This window comes from Neomonachus schauinslandi, chromosome 2 (genome assembly GCF_002201575.2).
Source record: "Neomonachus schauinslandi chromosome 2, ASM220157v2, whole genome shotgun sequence".
NCBI classification, from domain to species: domain Eukaryota; kingdom Metazoa; phylum Chordata; class Mammalia; order Carnivora; family Phocidae; genus Neomonachus; species Neomonachus schauinslandi.
In genome coordinates, this window is record NC_058404.1 from 131,750,459 (window position 1) to 131,777,872 (window position 27,414).

The 27,414-nt window shown below is 39.7% G+C and overlaps 2 protein-coding genes across 3 annotated transcripts in view; one reads left to right on the plus strand and one right to left on the minus strand.

The window, feature by feature from the left end:
• HERC3 (HECT and RLD domain containing E3 ubiquitin protein ligase 3) overlaps positions 1-27,414 on the minus strand; it is a 127,008-nt gene that overhangs the window by 12,284 nt on the left and 87,310 nt on the right. The window contains exons 17-23 of one of the 2 annotated variants that reach the window (XM_021702319.2): positions 24,431-24,454; positions 24,249-24,338; positions 22,894-23,064; positions 20,603-20,746; positions 19,516-19,682; positions 16,994-17,060; positions 16,422-16,504 (exon numbers count right to left, since the gene is read on the minus strand). In XM_021702319.2, coding sequence (XP_021557994.1) covers positions 16,422-16,504; positions 16,994-17,060; positions 19,516-19,682; positions 20,603-20,746; positions 22,894-23,064; positions 24,249-24,338; positions 24,431-24,454 — 746 coding nt within the window. The remainder of the gene's footprint in view (positions 1-16,421; positions 16,505-16,993; positions 17,061-19,515; positions 19,683-20,602; positions 20,747-22,893; positions 23,065-24,248; positions 24,339-24,430; positions 24,455-27,414) is intronic. The other variant, XM_021702320.2, reaches the window with a different exon arrangement.
• On the plus strand, positions 7,494-8,245 carry NAP1L5 (nucleosome assembly protein 1 like 5). Its single transcript, XM_021702321.2, has one exon. The coding sequence runs from the start codon at positions 7,586-7,588 to the stop codon at positions 8,174-8,176; it is 591 nt and encodes a 196-aa protein (XP_021557996.1). The 5' UTR covers positions 7,494-7,585; the 3' UTR covers positions 8,177-8,245.

A 27,414-nucleotide genomic window follows, 5' to 3' on the forward strand; every position in this document is an offset into this window, starting at 1 on the left:
ACAGGCAGAAATAGAAAACCTGAACAGACCCATAACCACTAAGGAAATTAAAGCAGTAATCAAAAATCTTCCAACAAACAAGAGCCCAGGGCCAGATGGCTTCCCAGAGGAATTCTACCAAACATTTAAAGAAGAATTAATACCTGTTCTCTGAAGCTGTTTCAAAAAATAGAAATGGAAGGAAAACTTTCAAACTCTTTCTATAAGGCCAGCATTACCTTCATCCCAAACCAGACAAAGACCCCACCAAAATGGAGAATTACAGAGCAATATCCCTGATGAACAAGGATGCAAAAAATCTCACCAAAATACTAGCCAGTAGGATCCAACAGCACATTAAAAAGATTATTCACCATGACCAAGTGGAATTTATTCCTGGGCTGCAAGGGTAGTTGACATTCACAAATCAATCAATGTGACACATCACATTAATAAAAGAAAGGACAAGAATCATATGATCCTGGGGCGCCTGGGCGGCTCAGTCGTTAAGCATCTGCCTTCGGCTCAGGTCATGATCCCAGGGTCTTGGGATTGAGCCCTGCATCGGGCTCCCTGCTCACAGGGAAGTCTGCTTCTCCCTCTCCCACTCCCCCTGCTTGTGTTCCCTCTCTCACTGTGTCTCTCTCTGTCAAATAAATAAAATCTTTTAAAAAAAAAAAAAGAACCATATGATCCACTCAATAGATGCAGAAAAAGCATTTGACAAAGTACAGCACTTTTTTTTTTGCATTTTTATTTATTTATTTTTATTCTTATGTTAATCCCCATACATTACATCATTAGTTTTAGATGTAGTGTTCCATGATTCATTGTTTGTGCATAACACCCAGTGCTCCATGCAGAATGTGCCCTCCTCAATACCCACCACCAGGCTAACCCATCCTCCCACCCCCCTCCCCTCTAGAACCCTCAGTTTGTTTTTCAGAGTCCATCGTCTCTCATGGTTCGTCTACCCCTCTGATTTCCCCCCCTTCATTCTTCCCCTCCTGCTACCTTCTTCTTCTTCTTCTTTTTTTTTTTCTTAACATATATTGCATTATTTGTTTCAGAGGTACAGATCTGAGAGTCAATAGTCTTGCACAATTCACAGCGCTTACCAGAGCACATACCCTCCCCAGTGTCTATCACCCAGTCACCCCATCCCTCCCACCCCACCCCCCACTCCAGCAACCCTCAGTTTGTTTCCTGCGATTAAGAATTCCTCATATCAGGGAGATCATATGATACATGTCTTTCTCTGTTTGACTTATTTCGCTCAGCATAATACCCTCCAGTTCCATCCACGTCGTTGCAAATGGCAAGATCTCATTCCTTTTGATGGCTGCATAATATTCCATTGTATATATATACCACATCTTCTTTATCCATTCATCTGTCGATGGACATCTTGGCTCTTTCCACAGTTCTGCTATTGTGGACATTGCTGCTATAAACATCAGGGTGCACGTACCCTTTCGGATCCCTACTTTTGTATCTTTGGGGTAAATACCCAGTAGTGCAATTACAGCACTCTTTCTTGATTAAAACTCTGCACAGTGTAGGGATAGAAGGAACATACCTCAATATAATAAAAGCCATATATGAAAACCCCACAGCAAATATCATTCTCAACAGGGAAAAACTGAGAGCTTTCCCCCTAAGGTCAGGAACATGGCAGGGATGTCCACTATCACCACTGATATTCAACACAGTACTAGAAGTCCTAGCCTCAGCAAACAGACAACAAAAAGAAACAAAAGGCATTCAAACTGGCAAAGAAGAAGTCAAACTGTCACTCTTCACAGATGACATGATACTCTATGTGGAAAACCCAAAAGACTCCACCCCAAAATTGCTAGAACTCATCCAGAATTCAGCAAAGTGGCAGGATATAAAATCAATGCACAGAAATCAGCTGCATTTCTATACACTAACAATGAGGCAGAAGAAAGAAAAATTAAGGAATTGACCCCATTTACAACTGCACCAAAAACCGTAAGATACCTAGAAATAAACCTAACCAAAGAAGCAAAGCATCTGTACTCTGAAAACTATAAAACACTCATGAAAAAAACTGAGAAAGACACAAAGAAATGGAAAAATGTTCCACGCTCATGGATTGAAAGAACAAGTATTGTTAAAATGTCTATGCTTCCCAGAGCAATCTATAGGATCAGTGCAATCTCTGTCAAAATACCATCACCATTTTTCTTAGAGCTGGAACAAATAATCCTAAAATTTGTATGGAACCAGAAAAGACCCCGAATAGCCAAAGGAATGTTAAAAAAAAAAAAAAGCAAAGCAAAGCTGGTGGCATCACAATGCCTGACTTCAAGCTCTATTACAAAGCTGTAATCATCAAGACAGTATGGTACTGGCACAAAAACAAGACACATAGATCAATGGAACAGAATAGAGAACCCAGAAATAGACCCTCAAATCTGTGGTCAACTAATCTTCAACAAAGCAGGAAGGAATATCCAATGGAAAACAGTCTCTTCAAAAAATGGTGTTGGGAAAATTGGACAGCCACATGCAGAAGAATGAAACTGGACCATTTTCTTACACCACACACAAAATTAATTCAAAATGGATGAAAGACCTAAATGTGAGACAGGAATCCATCAAAATCCTAGAGGAGAACACGGGCAGCAATCGTCTTTGACCTTGGCTGCAGCAACTTCTTGCTAGACACATCACCAAAGGCAAGGGAAACAAAAGCACAAATGAACTATTGGGACTTCATCAAGATAAAAAGCTTTTGCACAGCAAAGGAAACAGTTGACAAAACCAAAAGACAACTGAGAGAAGGGGAGAAGATTTTTGCAAATGTTTTATCAGATAGAGGGCCAGTATCCAAAATCTATAGAGAACTTATCAAATTCAACACCCAAGAACAAATAATCCAATCAAGAAATGAGCAGAAGACATGAACAGACATTTCTGCAAAGAAGACATCCAAATGGCCAACAGACACATGAAAAAGTGCTCAACATCGCTTGGCATCAGGGAAATCCAAATCAAAACCTCAATGAGATACCACCTCACACCAGTCAGAATGGCTAAAATTAACAAGTCAGGAAATGACAGATGTTGGCGGGGATGTGGAGAAAGTGGAACCCTCCTACACTGTTGGTGGGAATGCAAGCTGGTGCAGCCACTCTGGAAAACAGTATGGAGGTTCCTCAAAAAGTTGAAAATAGAGCTACCCTATGACCCTTTAATTGCCATACAAGGTATATAGCCCGAAGATACAAATGCAGTGATCCGAAGAAGCACCTGAACCCCAATGTTTATAGCAGCAATGTCCGCAATAGCCAAACTATGGAAAGAGCCTATATGTCCGTCGACAAATGGATGGATAAAGAAGATATGGTATATATATATACAATGGAATATTACTCAGCCATCAAGAAAATGAAATCTCACCATTTGCAACGACGTGGATGGAACTAGAGGGTGTTATCCTAAGCAAAATAAGTTAATCAGAGAAAGACAATTATCATATGATTTCACTCATATGTGGAATTTAAGAAACAAAACAGAGGAGCACAGAGGAAGGGAGGGAGAAATAAAATAAAACAAGATGTAATCAGAGAGGGAGACAAACCATAAGAGACTCTTAATCATAGGAAACTGGGAGTTGCTGGAGGGGAGGAAGGTGGGGGGGGATGGGGTAACTGGGTGATAGACATTAATGAGGGCTCGTGATGTTGTGAACACTGGGTGTTATATGCAACTGATGAGTCACTGAACTCTACCTCTGAAACTAAAAATACATTGTTAACTGAATTTAAATTAAAAAAGAAAAGAAAGAAAATAAAACACAGGAACAAATCTTTATAGCCTTGGATTTGGCAAAGATCTCTTAAACATGACACCAAAACCCAATCCATAAAAGAAAAAGAAATTATCAAAATTTTAAATTTCTGTTTTTTGAAGAAAAAGACAAGCCAGGACCGGAAGAAAGTATTTCACAAGGACTTGTATCTAGAATATATAAAACCATTTAAAAATAAGAAAACAAAAAATTCAGAAAATGGGCAAAAGATATAAACTGACATTTCATCAAAGAAGATCTATGAATGACACATACATACACTGGAAGACACTCTACACCTTTAGTCATTAAGGATACCATACACAGCTATTAGATTGGGGGGAAAAGCCCGATGATACCAAACGCTGTTGAAGATGTAGAGTAACTGTAACTCATACATTGCTGATGTGAAAACAAAATGGTATAGTCACTCTGGAAAACTGTGGAACTTTCTTAAAAAGTTAAATATACATTTACCATATGACCAAACAGTTCTACTTCTAGGTATGTATCCAAGAGAAATAAAAACTTAGGTTCACTGCAGCATTTTTTGTAATCACAAAAAATTACAAACAACCTAACGGGAATATTACTCAGTAATACAAAGGAACAAACTACTAACGTACACAACATCATGAATGAACCTCAAATGCATTAGCTGAGTGAAAAAGGCCAGACTCAAAAGTCCACACACATATTCTTCTGTTTATAGGACATTCTGGAAAAAAAACAATTTTAGAGATGGATCAGTGATCACCAGGGCTGACAGTAAGGGAAGGACTGTGAAGGGGTTTTTTGGGATGATGTTACTGTTCTATATCTCAATTGGTATAGTGTTTACATGACTGTATTTGCCAAAGCAAAGTAAATTTTATTACACATCAATTAATATACTTAAATTATATTTCTATTAAAAGTAAAATATATCTAATTATTATATGTGAATTATATCTCAATAGAACAGACCTTTTTGAAAAAAGTAATCTAGCATAACACTAAATTTTAAGATTTTTTTTTTTTTAAAGATTTTATTTATTTATTTGTGAGAGAGAATGAGAGAGAGCACATGAGAGGGGGGAGGGTCAGAGGGAGAAGCAGACTCCCTGCCGAGCAGGGAGGCCGATGCGGGACTCGATCCAGGGACTCCGGGATCATGACCTGAGCCGAAGGCAGTCGCTTAACCAACTGAGCCACCCAGGCGCCCTAAGATTTTTTTTAAGACAGCAACATAAAAATCCTGAAAGATGAACATATCCTATTTGTTTCAAGCAATTCAACAGGTCAAATGGATTTTATTAAAATTTGGGCTGTCACAACTTCTACACTAAAGGGCCCGGTTTCTGCCTCTGATTCTGCCAATCAAGTAATACATATAGTAACAAAATATTTATTTCATTTTATTTTTCTGCTTCTAAGTTCCTTATCTTTAAAATGTGCAAAAGCATTCCCAACTTCAAGGTACCTGTAACCATCAAGAGATGATAAGTGGAATATATGGGCTAGGAGTGCTAACAATACGGACTCCATCTTATTCATGTTTGCTCAGTGACCACTCTTGGGGCTACATGTTTCAGGCCCCTTGGAAATTAATATACATACCCTAGAATTCCCCAACAAGGCCCAGATGGGGGAGGCCCGCTTTGGCTTCCCATGAATCTGTTATGGCTAACATGGTCTTTCCCCTTCCTGATATACAGGTGGTATCACAAGATCGAATTAAAGGTTAGCTATCACTTAGGTGCATGCAAGCCCTTTGAGGTATATGCGAACCCTTCGATCTCACTACAATGCCCGTCTGTGTGTCTCCTCATTCTATAGAATCTGGGCACTAAGGTCAGGATTTTGCAGAGAGTAACTCTGCAACTACCATGGGTTGTCCTCTGCCTGGTCTCCCCTATCAGTAAATTATCCTGAATTAAACTCTGTGTCAACTGTTTGGAGTAGCCTGTTTCATCTGCTGATCTCAAAGTGCCTTCTCAGTTTGGGGGATACTCTACTGTCTCTCCACCTTCTAACAATGGGTGATATATAGAATATGTATAGTGTCCCAACTAAATATAGGTGTGTTATCACATTAAATTCCATCAGAGCTAAAACTGAAATATCAGCCTTAACAATAAAACCCAGTCACTATAAATGGTAACAGAAAAGGGAAAGTAAATTATCTGGAGCAGAATTAAGAAAGTAAAATAGACAACAAGAATCACAAATACATGAACAAAAAACCTAGTATGTTTGCTAATAGGACTATATTGGGCTTTCTGTAAATTGTTCCTTTCTTTGGGGAAGGGCACAAAAATGTCCTTTTAAAAGGGACTATTATTGCAGGTTATCTTTGCATATGAATGAATGCAATTATTTTATTAAAAAAACACTAAAACACATCAAGTGCTTGCTATGTGTCAGCACTAAGTGCTTTACATAATATTAACTAATTTAATTCATAAAAACCATAAGATAACACCAAATGTACTTTGGGAAGTAATTTCCTAACATTCATATGCTTGATGGAAGAGCTTCAGCAAGTCCCAATATAGTGAAAGAAAAACATTTAAATCAATAATGCTGAATTTGAAAACATTCCTAAGAAATCCCTGGAAGGATCATCTGTCTTCTTCCATACGTAAAATATGTGCCCTCATCCTTATTTAAGAAGCTATCGTTGGGTCTTAAAAGCAAGGTAAGAGAGTAAAATGAGTACTCACTTTGCTTTTAGAGGAGGAGATTTCTCCCTTTTTTTTTTTTTTTAATGTTCTCAGATACAAATCACCAACAAGACCACAAAGCAGACGCTGAACTGTGGAGCGCCTTGGGGGACAGCATCTGTGAGCACACGGGCGTGTCTGTGTGTCCCCAGTGAAGAGCGGTACTTAACACATGCTTTAACGTGGATAAGACGGTAAGACGCAGCAACCCTCGCCCCGGGCCCCAGGCGTTAGAAGGCCTTGCTTTTCTTTGGCCTTTCTCCAGCTTTATTCCTGCCTGCAGGCCAAAGATTCCGGGGGAACTTCTAGAACACACTCCAGAATACCAAAGGCCTGAGATTCCCGATCCAAATGACTCCAAAACTGCTCCCAAGGTCCTCCTTGCTAAAAGACCTTGCCACCAATACATATGCCGCGAGCCTGAGGAATGACCAAGTAGGGCTGTTGCGTGGGCATACCAACCGCCCTCCCCGCACACATGCACCCAGGTCCCCAAAACGGTACAAGAGAGTCAGCTCTCCCATGCCTTTGTTTTCTAGGAAAGGAACTCGCAGGAATCTTAGAGGTGATCAGAGCCGACCCCACTAGAGTAAAGCAGCGATACCGGGCCAACGCCAGCTGTGGGTCCTGCAGACAAAGACCAAGACAGATGTACTGACAGTTGTACAGAAGGGCCTGAGTGGGATAGAGGAGCAAACTGAAAAAGGCTGAGGCCATCCAAGCAGTTCCTAAAAAGGGGCCTTGGGCACCTGCTGCCATTCCCAGCCCAGCTTTACAGGGGGGCAGGTAAGTGGGCGGGTGGGGGGCAGGGTATCTAAGAGATGGCTTTTGACGTCAGCTGCAGCGCTGGGGAGATGGCAGGGTAGCAACAGGGGGAGGCTGGCGCAGTCTGGGGGGCAAGGCCGTCAGCTGATGGTAGACAGCCAGTCAAGGGCTGGCGATAAAAGGGCGGGGCCGCGGCCGACGTCACTGCCGCGGCCGACGTCACCGCCACTTGCCGCATCCGCAAGATCTCCCTGGTGCAGCTTGGGTGCAGGTCTCTGCGGGAGCCACCCTAGACCTCTGCAGCTTCTTCTGTAACATGGCTGACTCGGAAAACCAGGGGCCTGCGGAGCCAAGCCAGGCGGCGGCGGCGGCAGCAGCGGCGGCAGCAGCAGAGGCGGCCGCGGCGGCGGAGGAGGTAATGGCGGAAGGCGGTGCGCAGGGGGGAGACTCTGACAGCGCGGCTGGTGACTCCGACAGCGCAGCTGGTCAGACGGCCGAGGAGCCCCAGACCCCTGCAGAGAATGCACCAAAGCCTAAAAATGACTTTATCGAGAGCCTGCCTAATTCGGTGAAATGCCGAGTCCTGGCCCTCAAAAAGCTGCAGAAGCGATGCGATAAGATTGAAGCCAAATTTGATAAGGAATTTCAGGCTCTGGAAAAAAAGTATAACGACATCTATAAGCCCCTACTTGCCAAGATCCAGGAGCTCACCGGTGAGATGGAGGGGTGTGCATGGACCTTAGAGGGGGAGGAGGAGGAAGACGACGAGGAAGAGTACGAGGATGAGGAAGAGGGGGAAGAGGAGGAGGAGGAGGAGGAGGAAGCTGCGGCAGAGGCTGCTGCGGAGGCGGCGGCCGCCAAAGATGAGGGTCCCCACTCTGCGGTGTCTGATGACGCCAAGAAATAAGTGGGGGCAGAGATTGAAGAGGAGAATGACGACGAAAACAAAATCCCTATTTTTTTTTTTTTTCCAATATTGGTGGACTTAAAAATAAGGCTCAGGTTTGGGACCAAGATGCAATGTGAATCAATTCTGACATTCCTACCTAAAATTATATTAAATTGAAGCAATCAGATCCTGGCCAGTCCGTTTCAAATTTTTCATTTTGAACACAATAAATAAAAGGTGTTGAAGAAAACAAGTTAAATTTAAAATGATTTTTTTCATGATCTCTTCTGCACAGACTGCAGTTGAGGCTTATTAAGGGTGTCAAGTAGATGTGAAGTAAAGAATGTAACTTTGAAACCTATTCATTCCACTGTCATCACACTACACACGGAACACCCAGACCAAGACTGAACATGTTCTCAATGCTTAATTCTTCAGTTTCTTTAGTCCGGACATTTTCCAGTGCAGAAAAAGCAGAACCCAGAAGAATCTCATCTTTTAAGACTTTGCTTTTGTAACCCACACATCAGCTTTACACTTCAGAGAAGAGTGATGGAATCGTGGAAGCCTGTGATGGAGATCATGACAGTACTGTTTAATGAGGCCTGGAAAACTGCCACTTCAGATTCTAAAGAATGTTCTGAATGTTTGAATTTAGACAAGCAACATGGTTCTGAGAAGGAGGGTGTATAACCTGTATAATATTGTCAACATATGTGTTTGTTATTTACAGTCTCATGTTTATGTGTTTTCTTGGTAGTGTCTATTTACAAAGGTGTATAAAAAAACCCCAAATGTTTAAGTATTAAATCCCTTTACCTAGCATTCTAGAAATATTAATTTACTTGAAAAGATGTAGAATGTAGCAAATCCCATAAAGCATGTGTATTCAGTGTTACGTAGTTTGATCCTTGTGAAGTCTTTTTTGTCATGTAGCTTTTAGAATGTAGCTGTGAAAATTATCAGAACTCTTCAATGAAGCTAATGTTTGGAAAAAATAAATACTTGAAGAACCAATCCAAGTGTGTGTCCCCACCCCCAGCTCAGAAGTAGAAGGGTTTCAGTTTGCTTGTATTAGCTGTGCCTTCATTATTTTGCTATGTAAATGTGACATATTAAATAAAAAATGGTGCATATTCAAATTTTACTGCTTGAGGACAGACTGTATATAGTTAAGGATTTTCAGGAAGGACACATTAAATGTAAAAACTCTTAGCTTTTTTGTGGGTTTTGAATTTTGTGTGACTCAGTGATCTATAAAGAAACATAAGCATAAAGTTGTTTACCACTGTAGTGTTAATAAAACAATATTTTCAAAAAACAAAAGGACTCAAGTACTCTGCCTGCCTGCAATCAAATCCCAGCTCTGCCTCCTATAAGCAATGAACCTTAGGCAATTCAGTTGATCTGTTTCAGTTTCTCCTTCTATAAAAGGGGATAATAACAGCCCCTTCCTCACAATTACGGAGAATAAGTCAGTTAATACACAAAGTCTGCAGGATAGTGTCTGACACATACTCAGTGCTCAAGAAATTTCAGCTATTATTATTTCTTTATTTTTTTATTATTACATGAAAGATAAAGACACTGATTGGAAATTTAATCCTCCTTCCCTCCCCCAGGTACAAAAGGGGGAAAAAATAGACATCATTATATTCTTAGGTTTATCATTCCTCATCAGAGAAGATGTGGCCTTTAATTTAGAAACAGGAAATTCAATAACCTATCTCATTTTGGTTTCCTCAATATAAAATCAGGTTTTAATTTCCTCCCAGAAGAGATAAAAGACTTTTAATGTGATATTATGCATATGTAAAAAAGGCTACTTAAACTTTACATCTGGGCATCCTGAATGAAGCAAAATAATTTAAAAATTAAAGACCCCCCCCCTTAAAAATTAAAAACTCAGATGCATTTTCTTCCATTTCTCTAAAGCGTTAAAATTACACAAGTGAAATTATGCTGCTTTACCTTAAGGATTGGAAGGCAGCTCTGACCTGTTGCTACTGGCAATAGTAGAGTTAAACCTTAATATAATAATCATCATCCTTACGGCCAGGCAACCGAAAGAGAAAATCAAAATAACATATTATCTAAGAAGTCAATGATTATATTAATCATAGGATTATCCTAATAGAAGCAAAAACTAATAAAATTTAATATTTATTTCTTATCTCTAGGAGACTCCTCTAATATTCTAAGTCCATCTAGTAAAAAAGCAAAAATGAATGAAATAAGGAGTGCAATTATTGGGGAAAAATTTTTTTGCAGGTATATAATTATATATAGAAAACCCAAGAGAATCAACTGAAAATTATTAATATTGAATAAATTCAAGCAATTGACCAGTTGCCAGATAAATATACAAAAACCATTAGCTATTTCTAGGTACCAATAATGATCAAAACACATGGAAAGACTTTCATAATAGAAATAAGAAAAATATTTATAAAAACCTGTAATAAAAAATATGTGTAACCTATGTGAAGAGGAAAAACAAAATCAGAAAGAAATGTAAAACAGGTCTTTGGATGGTAAGACTGAATACCACAAAAGTGTCAATTCTTCCCAAATTAACTTTTAATTTATCACACTTCAAATCAAAACCCAAACTGCATATAATTAATCTAATGTTCACCTGTAAGAATAGCTAAGGAAACTAGCAGTATGGGAACAATTCAGATTTTTACCTTAGACTAAATAGAATAAAAAGAAGAGATATCCCTGCCTGAAATTTTTTTAAGTGAAGAGAATACATTATGTATTTATCAATTACTGGATAGGAGAAGGCTGAGATTGGTGATATGAGACCAAAAGAAATAATCAACAGACATGACAACACAGAAATTAATACATTATAGAGATTTAAACACAAGCACTCCACATTTTCAAAAAGCAAACAACTGGGAATACAATTTACAATAAATACGAATGGCAAAGGGTTTAAAAGTCTTAATAAAGAGTTCCCACAAATCATATGAAAGTCATTTAGTCCCAGTACAGAAATACATAAAGGACATCAGCAGACTACTTGAAAAAGAAGAAATACTACAGCCCTGTCTGGGGCAGAAAGACACATCCTGAGAGGGCAGCACTAAGTTGACCAGGGCTCCGGTGAGGTCTGGAATACACGCATTCCCAGCTGAGTGCTCTGACCAGCGGTCTTCCTTCCACTTAGGGCAAGACTTGAGCGGTAGGGTTTTCTAGCTACCAGTCACACCACTGTTGGCCACATTTCCCAGGACACAGGGACGCTTACGATGCCCTTCACAATGTCAGGCGGTTTCCACCGTTTCCTAACCGGGTTGATCTTTACCCTCTGTTTCCTGCACTACTTATTTGATTAGGAAATTCCTCAGGCAGCCATACAACTTGCATGTTAACATCTAGCAGGATACCCTGCCTTCAAGGTGGGTCAAACACTATCACTCAGTGTTAATCCATTCATTATATGCTCAAATTTGTCAGCAATGCACACAATAACTGGCAGGAAGAAAAGCAGCACACATTACACATTCAGTTCAGTCTCTCAGAGCATTACGCAGGAAAAGTGTCGCATCCCGACGCTCACTGCCAAAGCATGACACAGCAGTTCTCCCTGCCTGAGAGTTCACACTCAAGGCAGACAGAGAGACACATATGCACGTGCATACACATATACACACTTTTTATTGAGAAGAAATTCACATAACATAAAATGAACCATTTAAATGAACAATTCAGTGGCATTTAGTACATTCACAATACTGTCCATTTCTACTAATTCACAGGAAAATGCATCAAAGCTGTGCAGAATATGAAAAGTAGCCTAGGTGTGTAAGATATGCAAAATTTTACAAATGCAATAGAATTTATTACTTTTTTTTAAAGAGAATACTCAGCGTTTATAAGGATTAGGTAAAACAAGTACTCTCATACACTGATGATAATATGCAAATTGATATATAATTCATTAGTGAAATCAATTTAGCAAAAACATCTACAACCAATTCAAAATGATATACACTAATGCAATTTCACCCTTGGGATCTTATTAAAAAGCAATTTTAAAGGCAAACAAAGCTTTAGACATAAAAGATGCTTGATAGGTCTTCTTAAAAATGAAGGAAGAAGGGAGAAAAATAAAAAAGAACTTAGAAGCCAAATACCCCAAAGCGAGAGAGCAGAACATACACATTCACATGGCAGACCGTGTAGTCATTATTAAGGGTGTGTGAGGGCTTTGTAATAACATGGTAAATATAAGCACTGTCTTAAGCCAAGTTGAAAAATTCAGACATATAATTTTATACATATATAGTGTACTTTTAACTATGCCAACTTTGTTTTTTAAAAACTCCACAGTGTGCCTGAAAGGAAAACGGCAAACTTCTAATTCATGTCTCTTCCTGGGTTGGGGACGGGGGTGGTGGACAGAAACTCAAGTCCTGGTCTTGGGCTTGAAGGGGCAGTGTGTGTGGATGTTCACAGAGCACAAGCTCTCATCTCACTCACAATGCCTGGCTTTGAATCCTAGATTTCTAGCTGTGTCACCCTGAACAAGTAACTTATGCCTCTCTGTGCCCCAGTTTCTCCATCCGTAAAGCGGGGAGGATTACATGTAAAATACTTAGACAAATGTAAGCACTCAAGAAATGTTACTGGCATTTTAATCATCTGCTATTTCTAGAACGGCCCAATGCAAATGCAAGGTAGATCTTAAAGATTACACCTGTATTATCTCAAGAGATCAACTCAAGTCTGTTAGCAGTCCTAACTTCAGGAGATCTTAAGGAACTGGAAGTGTTTGTCACGTAGGATTTTTTCCTCAGGTTCTCACTATCGGAATCTGGGTGCCCTTTGGAGCACTTACTTTAAAACTCGCATTCCTCACTGGGTGGTCTTTTTACTATTTTCCCCATCCCTTTCTTAATTTAAAAATTAAAGACACTGATCGGAAATTCAGTGTGGCAGAAATGGGAAAAGACATCAATTGTATTTAATTTGACTATATTAAATTGAGGTCAATTTGGGGGAATCTAGAATGACATGTGGATTTTTCATTAATGGTAATAACACCATGTTACAGAGTATGAGAAATCCTTAACCATGAGTAGTCATTATCCAGATGTGATCACCAGCTGTGGCAAGATTTGGCTATGATGTAGCCACCAGCAATCACCCACGGATGTTCTTTTACTTGGATGCTTAGAACTCATTTGACTATCTGCAGCTCTTATCCAAGGAGAGAATACAATCTTAAGACCAAATGAAATAATAATAAATTATGGATAAAGAATTGGTATCTTTCTGGCATTTTCCTCCAGGGCAGCGATGACAGCAAATACCTTACTGCTAACTCAACAAATACCTTACTGTTAAGACACTGCTTATTGTTAAGCAGTATCTGTGTATTCAACTGCCTACAAGTTAAAATCCAGCAGGCATTATTCTTATCATTCTTTTGTCCAGTTTTCTTAGACCCATCTAAGAAATACCCAAAAAGGACCCCAACCCCCAGTGATGAGATTATGACATATACTAGACAAAAGGAAAAAAGAGCTGCAATGATTAATCTTTCACAGTTGTATGCAACATTTCTTACCAGGATCTCAGTATGCTTTGTTGAGAAGATTTCTGCTTTTGCAGCACAGAATAAAAAGAAGAGATATCCACTCATGTCTTTCTAGCTGTCCTTCACCATGACAGTGATACTAAGCAATGTGGCAGGAACCACACTCGGTTCTCAGAAGTTTCTCCAACAGGTAACTGTGTGACAGAAAGAAGGTCTGCCTCCTGGCCCAAGTACAAAGGCACGTACGACAGCGCCTAAAACAGCATGGATGAGTTCACTGTGTGCTCAAGGAGTGCTAGTGACCCAGAAAAGTCAAAACATAAACTTCACCAGAGATAGCAGCTGTTCCACACAATAATCCCAAACACAGTGTGTTGGCAATCAAAACAGGAGTCCACCACCCTCTGCCTGGCAATTTTTAAAACTACAGCACTCTCTATTGTACAAAGACTTGAAGACTTTTGAAGCTACTTTTTAGAAGTCATGGTAACAGAATAATGGAGCTTCATAATACAAGTAAAAGAATGACGCGGGCTCCCTTCTCTTTACTCTCTTGAATTTAAGTATTGTCTTTCTTTTAAGGAAACTGTGTGTCATCAAAACATCCTTATTGAAACTGTGTTGTAGGAGCAGCCCTGAAGCCAATTAGCGGCAAACAACTGCAAAGTAAGAGAAAAGGAGCCCACATATTTTTTAAAGATTTATTTATTTATTGGAGAGAGACAGAGCACACACAGGAGAGCAGGGGAGAGGGGGGATAGGGAGAAAGAAACTTGAGCAGACTCCATGCTGAGCGCAGAGCCTGATACAGGGCTCGATCTCACGACTCTGAGATCACAACCCAAGCTGAAACCAAGAGTCAGACACTCAACTGACTGTGCCACCCAAGGTCCCCCCGCCGCCGACCGGAACATGCCTTTTAAACATAAGCATGCTCTTCCACACTGATTCTGAGCACCACTCCTGGGGTTAAGCATTGTCCATGAATGTGTATGTGTCAGCAGCAGATTTATAAACAGTGGAGAAGGAAAAAAAGAAGAGGAAAAAACAACATTTGCCAGGAACCTACTTCTAGCATGTAACTCCTTAGCTCACAAACCAACAGTGGCTTCTTACTACCTGCTGAATGAAGTCGAAAATTCTCTAATTTCCAAAGACTTCTACAATCTAACCCCCAAGGCTAAACTATTGTGGGTCCTCCAAATGAAGCTTCTCCCAGCAAGGCCCCCTCAACCAGTACCCAAACCCCACACACACTCACTCACTGTTCTCTCCCTGAAATAACAACTAAGATTTAGCCATCACTCTATGGAGCACCTTTCACTTTTACTGTGGTCTTTGTCTCTATACTTTCTGTTATCCAATAGTTAGTAGGTTTCGCAACCTAGCTCTAGGCCATATCTGACCTCCCGGGTGTATGTGTCCAAGTTGCTAACTCTGAACTCTTCAGATTCAACCCTCCAATTTAGCCTACTTCACTTTTGAAATACGGCTGCACATGAGAAGAGCTTACACCCTAAAGAGACTGTGTTATATTTCAGTATTCCTGAACACTTTACCTCTCAACTATTCAGTCAATTCAATTGATGATTCAAAGAAATAGCTATTGAATAAGGAGAGGCAGTAAGCGTGATAGGGAAGGAGAAGCAGAAACAGGAAGAGAGAAAAACTCAGACCCAGAGAGAGAGAGGGAAAAAAAAAGCAGAGACAAAAAGTACTCTAAGAGTAATACTTTTATAAAGTAAGAAAGAGTTGTAAGTCCCAACAACTGCCTCAAGTGCAGACTACATCACAAGTGGCCTACGCCTGCCCTGGATCACCGTCCAACCCAGTGTACCAAACACACAGAGCTCTACGATGACTCACCATAGTATAAAGACATTCTGAATGTTCCCTTCCTCGGGCCACAGGCCTAGCCCGTTGTTAGCTTCTACAAAATGATGCACACGTTATCTTGTCTGAAACTTAATGCAAAAGCTCAGACATTCTTTGAGAACTAAAGGCAGATACGTACAATATATACATGATAAAACAATCATCAAAACTACAAGAGAAATCTTCTAGGCCAAAAAATCCACTCTATGATCTGCCATAAATTTCCCAATTCTAAAAACATTATCAGACTGTAGGGAATATATAAGCCTGTTCTTATTTGAAAAAAATAAATAGATCATTTGCTGCGAACAAAGTACCAATGTTTTGCAGATAAAGACAGTATATTTAGCTTCAAGGGATTCTTTTTTTTCCTCCAAGAGATTCTTATTGAGTCTTGATTGAAACACTACTTGACACAACACTAGCCTCTATATTAGGTTCCTAGAATTAAGGTAATTTCATCATCTGAAGCCATTTTTGTTGGGCACTTACTTTCCCCAAAGCTGAGGCTCCCTGGATAGTCTGGAAGGTTTACATAACAAAGAAGGTTACTGAATGTTACATTAGACCTCACAGTCTTCTAGTTGTCTTTAAAAATGTGCAAGGATGCAAGGAGAGGTCTGTGTTTTTCTAGATCTGCAACAGTTATCCCCTGAACCTAGACTTGGTGCTTCCTCTAATATTAAAAATTAATTACAATCTGCAAATTCTTGCTCTCTCACCCTTGCCTCCTCTGCAGAAGGGATTAAGATTTAACTTCAATCTTGGTCTTAAAAGTAAAAGGGCAGAGAAATAAAGTAGCAATATCCGCAAGGGTCCAAGGTCAGGACTAACCTGTTATCCTTGCGCACAGTTACTTTGTCCCCCCCAGGTATCAGCTTCTTCTGTTCAATCACACCATAGCTCTCTCGACATATCTATATTTAAGGAGGAAAAAAAAGAGATGTTTCAATTCTGTTTACCACTTATCTTTCTAGAATCCACATGACTGAGAGAAGCTTTAGGAACAAATGTAGCTTAATCACTACTTACACAGAAAATTCTTGGGAAAAGAGAACCTGATGCAGAAAACATCAGTACCTTAAAAGATATCCTGTGTTTTAAGACATGCAATTGCCAATATATATGCAGTCAAAGAGAAAACGGTATGAACTCTAGAAATCTATGTGTCAAGAGTAAAGAGGACTAATGTTTCAGTAATTTTAAGTTCACAGATGAATCATTCATTTATTCAACATCTTTACTTAACTCCTTTAAGAATCAAGACACTATAACTAAAATAAAATTTGTTCAGAGAAGACCCTGAATTTATTCTTCGACTCGGAGAACAACTATACGTTCATTATGACTTGTGAACATGATGAAAGGGAATGCCACAATCAGACGTAAACTGTGGAGATCCTTACCGTGAAATTGAGGCAGAAAGTATCCTCAATATCTTCCCCAGGGTAATCTAAAAGTTCTTGAAGACTCCTAATGATAGAATAGAGAAAGGGAAAGAGGCAAATTAGACACTGTAATAGTGTTTCCACCTCAGTCATACAACCAGAATCCTTGCAAGGAAAAACTAAAAGATTCTAGGATAAATGTAAATCCAGACTGACAGAAAATTGTGTTTATACCTTAAAAAGAATATGGCAGGGACACCTGGGTGGCTTAGTCGATTAAACATCAAACACTTGGTTTTGGCTCAAGTCGTGATCTCAGAGTCGTGAGATCAAGCCCACACCAGGCTCCACGCTCAGCGCAGAGTCTGCTTGTCCCTCTCCCTCTGCTCCTCTCCCCTGCTCTCTCCACCCCCACTCTAAAATAAATACAAAAAATCTTAAAAAAAAAAAAAATGGCAGTAGACCTGTAAGACATTCATTAATTATTCTCTTTTCCCACTGAGAAATCTTACTAGATTTATGAAGAAATTCAGATAGATTTATGTCTGACACACTTGTGTTCCTTTAACTGTGGGCAGGTACTACGAGGACATGGTACTACAGTGGCCCTATAGAATGTCTTCATCCACATGTATTAGAATAATCCTTCCATCATAAGAAAGCCACAAAGTCACCTCATCCACCTAGGAATCTTAATTGGCTTCTCGTTAATCCAAGGGGCTCTGTAAAGTGACTCTATTACTTGCCCTACTAAAGAACACAAACATGTACTCTTAAAACAAGAATATGTTTATACCAACAATGGTCATATCCTAGCTTTCAAGAGAATATATTCTTGTAACCAGACTTCATTCACACTTTTTAAGTGAGCTCTGAGTCCAGTTCTATCAAGGGTTGCCCAGGAAGAAAATTCTTAGCATGGAATTTAAATCCACTTACCAGTTAACCACCCAAAATCATTACTTCAAATATATCCTTAGCCAGCTGGCTGGCAAAGTAAATCGCACACACTTCAACCACTCTCTAGCCTTCTTCAGTTAACCCAAAATTAACCCTGCCAGGGTCTCCTCCGCTCTTTTTTTCAATATGCCTTCTAAATGTTCTCTTCCTCTCTCTGTGTCCCCACCCCTCCCATCCTTTATGGTTTCTCAGTGTTGGTGTCCTACACAGGTGGTGTGGCAGTCTCACTTCCAGAGGGGACATTAGAAATGACCATTTCCCTATCTCCATCTTAAAATTGGTACTCTTTCTCCATAAAAAGGGCTGTTCCTTCCGTTGAAGCCAAAAGGATTATACTGTCTACAGAAATCCAAGGATATGGTGTTTTTTATATATCTGATCTTATGCTACCTAAATTAAGGCAGAAAAAGTCAGAATCAAAGGGGTTTTAAGAGCCAGAAAGAGAATAACATAAAAATATGGCTCCACTACTCTGGAAAACAGTGTGGCAATTCCTCAAAAGACTAAACACAGAGCCACCAGATGGCCCCAGCAATCCCACTCCTAGGTATACACTCAAGAGGAATGAAAACTTACATCCACACAAAAACTTGTATAAGAATGTCCACGGTAGCATTATCCATGCCAACTTAAAAGTGGGAACAACACCAATTTCCATCAACTATCAACTAACGAATGGATGAACAAAATGTCATACATATCCATTCAATGGATTATTATTTGGCAACAAAAAGAAATTCAATACTGACACATGTTTCAACATGGCTGAACCCTGAAAACATGCTGCATCAAAGAAGCCAGACACAAAGGACCACATATTGCATGATTCCATTTATATGAGGCAAGTGTACACAGACAGAAAGCAGATTAGCTGGTGTCTAGGGCTTTGGGGATGAGGAAACTGGGGATGACAACTAAGGAGGACCAGGTTTCTTTTTCGGGCAATAAAAATCTTCTAAAATTGTGGTGATAGCTACACAACTCTGAATATACTAGAAGTCACTGAAATGTATACTTCAAGTAGGTGGACTGTATGGTATGTGAATTATATCTCAATCAAAATTTTTTTAAATACTCCCTTTTCAGTACTTTCTCTCTATTTCTGGACCATGACAAGTCTCCACCCTTTATTTTTGTTCAGGATAAGGAAGGGTGAGATTATTTTGTAGCCCTGGACAACCATGACCTCCCTTTTCCTTGGCCCCCTCTGCCATAGGCCATGCCTCAAGCAAGTAGCAGTGCATCTGCATCTTAAGAGTCTAGCCATATGGGGGCGCCTGGGTGGCCCAGTCATTAAGCGTCTGCCTTCGGCTCAGGTCGTGGTCCCAGGGTCCTGGGATCGAGCCCCACATCGGGCTCCCTGCTCAGCGGGAAGCCTGCTTCTCCCTCTCCCACTCCCCCTGCTTGTGTTCCCTCTCTCACTGTCTCTCTCTGTCAAATAAATAAATAAAATCTTAAAAAAATAAATAAAGAGTCTAGCCATATGGTTTGATAAACTCAAGCTTGTCCATGTGGTATTTTCAACCTTTAATCCCTGTGCCACAGGCAGCCAGAGCAGGCCCCATCTTTTAGCTTTGTACCTTCCTTCAGTGGGTGAGAGCTCCTTCAGGTCTTCCAAGCCAGGCTTCACATTCAGTAACTTCTTGTAGAGAGCCAATGGGAAGTGGAGGTCGACCACAGTGGAGTTGTAGATGGCTAGTCCACAGGTTATGCCAATCAAGTGAAACCAGTTGTGCTCTACAAAACACTTTTCAGTATGTATGCAAACGTGTTAAAAAAAAAAAAAAAAGGAATGCACTGCTTGCAGCCCTCAAAACACTGCCATTTACCTCAGAATATTTTCAGTATAGAAGAATAAAGACCTCATTAATACTCAGTTACCTTCTGAAGCAGAGAGACACCCTGCAACACCACCAAAAACTGCAACCTAGACAAAGCTAAGCATTTACAGCTCATCTAGCAACACAGAGAAGAGCATATCATCTTCTAGAGCAACGCTGCCCAACAGGACTTTCTGCTCTGATGAGAACAGTCTATTCTATGCTGTGCCATCACCCAGCCACTAGCTACACCTACTGAGCACCTGAAATGTGGCTAGCACAACTTTGGAAAGAAATCTTAAACATTATTTAATTTTAACTAACTAAAATTTAGATTTAAATACCTACATGTGGCTAATGGCTACATTTTTGAAACAGTGCAGATCTAGGTAGAAAACTCCAACAGAAAAAAGAACTAAATTATAGTGTGGTTAAAATTAGATGCCATTTAAAGCTTAGCTCTCCTACTGAGTTTTCAAAAATAACATGTGTGCCTGTTTTTGTGTAAGTATTCACACACATACCACATTATTAAAGTAAGACGTACTTGTCTATCACTTTCCACATGTCATAAAACTCATTTCTTTATCACACTATGTTCTTTTTACCCTTCAAAGAATAACAAAACCTGGCTCTTACCTACCAGGAAGGGAAGTGGGGCTGATTGGTGACAAAATACATGAGATCTTGGCAACAAGTGAAAATGAAGACTAGATACATTATTTAGACTGTTTAAATTATCTTTGTTATGCTCCCCTTTGTAAAGTCAGAAGTCAGGGGATTGGTCTGACCACAAAAAGAAAATCTAATGCAATCCATCTGTTTAACTGCAATATCACTAACTTACCGTATCTGAAAACCACAAGAGATTTGAATCCTGATAGTAGGTAAACATTCCGTAGATAGGATTCAAAAGTTCTTTTAACAGTAAAAGAAAGAACTCCTTTGTGACACCACCAGCATCCACTGCTTCTTCACCATCAAAAATTACCTTAAAATAATGAAAGTAAAATTAATACTTCAGGGAAATCTTTGATGTTTTATCTTTTTTCAGCAAACTCTTTCCAAAGTCAGAACAAAGCAAGAAATATATAACAGAGAATACACTGATGCAATGAAAACTGCAAGGTGTATGTGCTGATTATTAACAAGGCAGTTACAGACACACAAAATTTCTACTAGGTACTCCAAGGAATACAAAGGAAGTCAGAAGTTTACCATATGTCCATGGAAAGTTTACCATCTATTTGGGGCAGTAAGGCAAACATAAAATAATCAATTGGAGAATATATTTTCTATCTATCTCTCTATTTATTTATTTATTTTTAAAGATTTTACTTATTTAAGAGAAAGAGAGGGCATGAGCCAGGGGGAGGGGGGCGAGAGGGAAAAGCAGACTCCCCACTGGGTAAGGAGCCCAATGCGGGGCTCAATCCCAGGACTGAGATCGTGACCTGAGCCGAAGACCGACACTTCACTGACTGAGCCACCCAGGCGCCCCTATATTTTATTTTCCAAGAATCAAATATATTGAGAGGTAAATGTTCTGGCACATAGAAAAAAGCAATGATTAAACTGAGTAAAGGAACACTTTCCAGAAGAAATCTCTCTCAGTGGGGCTCTTGAAGGAACTGATGCATATGGACGGAAGGAGGGCATTCGAAGGACGCACAGACTTGGGTTCTGTGAGGGGCTATAACCACATCTATGCAGGGCATCCCGGACCCATAAGGATCATCACAGTAACAGCTACAGCAGACCAACAAAGGAGATTTATTGAGAGTTTGTTACATGCCAGCATTTAAACCCTATTAACCTAATGAGAGCAGCCTCATGTGTAGGGATTGCTATCATCATCCCCATTTTACAGGCGAGGGCTCAGACACAGAGCTAAAAATAGCATTTGAAAAAGCATATCCTTCAACACTATTCTGCAGATGTGTGGAGAAAAAGCAAAAGAGGCAGAAGAACTTTGATTAGATCTTGAAGATGTAAAAAATATGTATAAGACTCAAACAGATGAACTTTTAAGACAAAGGCTCAGTTAACTCTTGATTACATTCCTGTCAAACTGAATGTAAACATTTAATATCTAAATGTAGACTTCCAATAAGTTCTTTTATAGAATTACAAGGGAAAAAAAGAAAAAGAAAAAGTGTATCCTTGTGGCTGGGTTCCAGGCTGCTGAGAGCAGGACAGGAGCAAAGGTGGGGACAGACACTAGGACCTCGATTGTACAGATGCCAGCAGAAGACTTAACTCAGATGTGCTATGAAGCAACAAGGGTCTCATCTGAATTACTGACTGAAAACAGAGGGCAAAGGGAGGCCCCCTCTCTTTGTGATATCAAAAATCTAACCCAGAAGTTGCAGGGAGAACTCCCAGGCAGACAGAGGAGATTGATGCCACTCATGGGATGTTCTGGAAAGGGTGACAATAGCATGAAGACCATCAGTTTCTTGCCTATACTACCTTTTGAAAATCAGAGTTTACAACAGGAATGGCAACAGAGATCTGGAAATCATCAGAAGGGAAAGATAAAGGGCTTAAAAAACAACTTCAGATAATTCATTAAACATTAATCGAACCACCTACTAGGTACCAAGCATTGTGCTAAGCCCTGGGAATACAGTAAGTAGTTACACAAACATGCAAGGTCTATGAGGAGAGGAAAAATTTTAATTCAGTAATTTCAGGGTACTGAGAGTGCCTATCATGATAGGTCAACAGCTTCCCAATTTCACTACCTTTCCATTCTAGGTTTTTCCTTCTTTCTCTTCAATATCTGACAACCAAAGTCTTCCTAGATGCTGACTGGATAGTTTCGCCTAGTTGAAGCTTTAGTTCTGCTCTTGCTGGCTTGTTTCTGGTAGAGCTGAAGCAGGTACACCCAAGACAGCAGACAAAGAAAGCCCTATAATCCCTCAAGTAATCCACTGGCATTCTTATCTGATGGTATGTTGAGATGTTCTGTTCGATGATCTGACAGAAGGAGGTGATTAAATTCTTGTCAAATGAATGAAAGAAATCATGAATGGCTGTACTCCACAATTTTCATAATAAGACCTCTGCTGTTTCATCAACACTGTTTAAAGAAAATCCTGGAAGATATTTAGAGGAATAAAATGAAGGGCTCACTTTGAGAGGCTTTTTCAAATCAATATCAGAATGAATGCTCAGCTCTCTTAGGGCATCTCCAACGAGATTGTTCCTGCGAACGTGAAGGACCAGGAAGGGGCTTCTGGCCAGCAGAGGCTCCAAGGTGAGAAGCATGAAGACATTCTGCAGGTTAGCTCCATTGACCGCCACCTGGAACAGCACAGCCAAGAACACGATTACTCAGAGTGCACCTGGGAGCGGGGCTGGGGCAGCAATCACCTGTGCCTTTGGATCTGGGGTGGGTGGGGAGCAGGCTGAATGCTTCTCCATTCTGTTCTTTCTGATTTTCCCTTTAACTTTTCCAGATTTTCTAAGTTACTCATGTTTATAAAACACACAAATCTTCCTAATCTGAACCAAAAGAAATTAAATGAAAGTTTATGAACCATAGGACCCATAACCAGTCCCATGAAAATGACTGAGACCAGCTAATTAAGACTGAAGTAATCATCAGAGTAGGAGAAACATGATGGAGAGTTAAACAGCTTTCATTCTTTGAAAACTGTCCACTTTCTCTGGAATGCCTTTAAATTGACAATATCATGGATAGGTCACTGTGAAAACAGACATGTATGTACAGATACACACAGAGAGTGAGAGACAGAGAGAGAGAGATAAACGAAGAGATATACCTACCAACAATAGGAACTGGTAGATTTGGATTATTAATTCACAAATGTCTTTGTAAGCTTATCAAAACCGATTACATTTTATAATAAAGGTGTATATTTAAAGTAAGTTAAACAAATCTCTGTAACTTCAGTTTTTAATCAATAAAGAATTACCAAGCTCTATTTAATTATTGCCCTATCTCCACCAGGGCAGCAAATGATGGCCTGCAGACCAAATCCAGCCTGTTGCCTGTTTTTGTACAGCTCTTGAAATAATAATTTTTTTTTCATTTTTAAATGATTGGGGGAAAAAGTGAAAAAAAAAAGAATATTTCACATGTAAAAATTATATAAAATTTAAATTTCAGTGTACAGAAAATTGTATTGGAAAAATGCCATGCTCATTCATCTACTTACTCTCTATCACTGCTTTCCATATTACAACATGAAATAGTTGAACAGTTGAGATAGACTGCATGGCCCCCAAAAACTAAAATATTTACTATATGGCCTTTTATGAAAATGCTTGCCAACCCCAGATCCAGGTAAACATGCATTCATGTATATGTTATATTCAACATAAAATTGCTGAAAAAACTTAAAATCGTTCTAAAAAGTTATAATGGCCCTGTTAGACTCTCTCCTGTTAGTAAAAGTTACAATGGAATGCTTAGGATGAACAGAACACAGTAAGAAGAGGAAATGATTTTTAAAATATGATACCTGCATCTGTAGTTCAGCATCGGTCTGTAACATTTTGGTCTTGGCTTGGGCATCAAAGATGAAAGGGTAGGAACAAAGTGTGACAGTATCCTAGAATAAAACATATTATTGGTGATATTATAGTGGTCCACAGAGAAAACTGCTAGAAAAATATATAAGTAAAGGAAAAATGGATCGTTTACCTGTATTATAGATGGTCTAGCCTTCTGTGTAAAGAAAAATAAAAAGTCTCTTACTTGGATTGCAAAACCTGAACTTTCTACCCCCTGCGAGTATAAAATATAAGTAACAAAACATATAACTGATCTGACTATTTGCCCATGCAGAGAGCGAACACCATTTGAACGGCTGATTGGTTTTTGATGGAACAGACCAGATGTTTTGATGGGTACAGACTGAGAAAAAAATATAAAAACAAGTATAAAAAATTTTAAAGGACCTTTAAAGACCATTTCACTGACTCCATAAGTTACAGCATTAATAGAATGCTCTTTTTTAAGAAATCTAATTCCAAAACAGGAGCTTTACAACCTTGACTTCAGATATTAATTTTGTTGGGTAAAATAGATAATGCAGACTGCATTTTATTTGTCGTCATGCTACATCTCCTTCTTACAAACACACACACACACACACGCAGCTGTTATTAGGAGAAAACAAATATTTAGAAAGCTGTCCCTGACTCAGCACTTAGACTAGTGCTTGGCCTACAGAAGATATTCCATCAGTATGTGAATAAATCTAAATAAAATTTTGAGGATGGGAATAACAATAAATAACAACAATCACAAATGAAACATAGCTACAACAAAAACATCAACAATATACATCTGTTGATCTGCAGCAGTATTTCTCAAACAGAAAACTGCAGACTTACTTTCAGAGATCTGAGAGTGCTCTAGGAATTTTTTAAAATTCTGTGAGTTCTTTAAAAGGATATCCTAAACAAAACTAATGAAAATGCATTCTGAACAACCTCCTTGTGATGATTTGCATTTATTTTAATGATTGCACTGGTGTCACGTTATATATACTTAATTGTCCAAGGGTAATGAAAAAGAAGAAAAGCAGTCTTCCTCTGTCAGGGATGCATTTGCACCCAGGAAAAGGCCAGACCAGTCTCAGCCCACTGCATGAAGGAAGGTTGCATAGCTTCTGAAAAGAGAATAGAGCTGAGTCATCCCAGGGCCGATAGGCTGGGGTAACTCAGGCACCCAAGGCCTGACAGCAGGCAGTTCCTCTCCCCAGTGCAATGGGTTTCAATAAGATGTTTTTGCTGTCAAATTTAATCAAAAGGCTAATCTTGCATTTTATTGATTTTAGACTCTTGTCTGCATTTAATTTGTAGATTTGGTTTGGTTCTATAATCGTTTAAAGGCTACTGAGTAAGAAGTGTAGAACTACCTCCTTTTGTGTTTGTGTGTATTTCGATGAAATCATTTAATAGCGATTTTCACTAAAATCCATCCTGTTAATCCTTTGGAACTAAGTTCCTTTAGAGATCTTGGAACATCTCCCTAGACTAAGAAACCCTAACTGGAGAGATGATTCTAGTCCAGTGAGACAAGGTATGGAATCATGCATATATATAATCCAGGCTAATTTGGCTCATTCTCATACCTACTATATCTAATTATTTGGAATTTAGGAACTGAAATCACTAAAAAGAAAAAAAAAGCCCACATACCATAAAACAGCACTGCACAAAGTGATCTAGTCTAGGTACCCAGGGAGGAGCATCCTAGGGAAGTGGGTTTACAAGAGTGGCAATATTCAGAACTAAGCATTATTTGCTTATTCTCAAGGGACAAAAAAAAATTGTTAATGTGTGTTGGTCTATAAAGCAAGATAAAAGTTCTGAACACTTCAAATGTAAAAGTGACTGGGAGAGAAGTGACCAGAGGTACCGCAAAAACAGTTGCGGGCATTATAGCATCGCCGTATACCGAGTATTCTTTAATACCGGTATTTTTGTTAGGACAGGATAGTTATTTCAGACATCAGTCAGCAGGTCTGTCTGGAGGTCCTGGCCCTCTCCAGGCCCACTGCAGTTCTCGGACCATCCTGCTGCCCTCTTGCTGCAAGCCCCACCACAAGCCCGCCCAGGCCTCCTCCAACATCTACCTCCTCAGTCCCCGTCCCTCCCATCACCCCTCACCTGACCCCTTCAGCCCTGCAACAGCCCAGTTTTGGAAGTAGGCTGATGTCTCTTCTGTGGAAGGAGAGGAGTTAAATGGAGGGTAAGGTCACCATCCTCTCTGGGTAGGGGAGGGGAGGGTGATGGCTGCCAAAAAATCCAGAACTTCCTCGGTTAGGAACCAGAGCCAAGGCCAGAGACCTGATGGTCCATAAGACCCTCCTCACTCCAGGGGAGGGCCACAGTGCCAGCTCTAAGGATGTCAAAGGAAGGAAGGCTATTCAGTCAAAAGAAGGAGCAGACCCATATGAAGGTCCATTTTTTTTTTTAAAGATTTACCCAGAGAGAGAGAGAGAGACAGAGAGAGAGCCAGAGGGGGGAGGGGAAGAGGGAGAGAGAATCCCAAGCAGACTCTCTGCTGAGCACGGAGCCAGCCGCGGAGCTCGAACTTATGACCCCAAGATCATGACATGAGACGAAATCAAGAGCCAGAGTGACTTAATCGACTGAGCCACCAGGCATCCCTGTAAAGGTCTATTTATACATAGAAGGTCTACAATTTTTTATAAGTCTATGGGTCTTGTATTTGAAATATAATCATTTAATTTCACTGATTTTTATTCTGTAAATGCTATTTTAGAAATGTTATTAGTACTGGCATTTCTGTATTACATGAAATAAATGTTCCAACAGCAGCATTAGTATTTTGCTCTACGGCTGCTCTCCCTAACGTAGGAGGATGAGTGTGAACTGATAAGAATATGCGATCCTCTCAGGGAGGAGGCTGCTGGTCCTGGGCCATCCACTCCCCCAAAACGAGTCTAACAAACATAAAACTAGCAAAGTACTGGTGATGGATCATATTTCAAGTGTTCCTGCTTAAAACGGAGTTAAACTGTGACCTTATTTCATTTTCAAAAGTATATTAAACAGAAGCATGGAATAAGTACATGGTACAGAACTGGGGAACTGGGAATATCTTTTTCTTCTTTTTTTAATTCCAAGTCCACATTTCCTAAGCATGGCTGT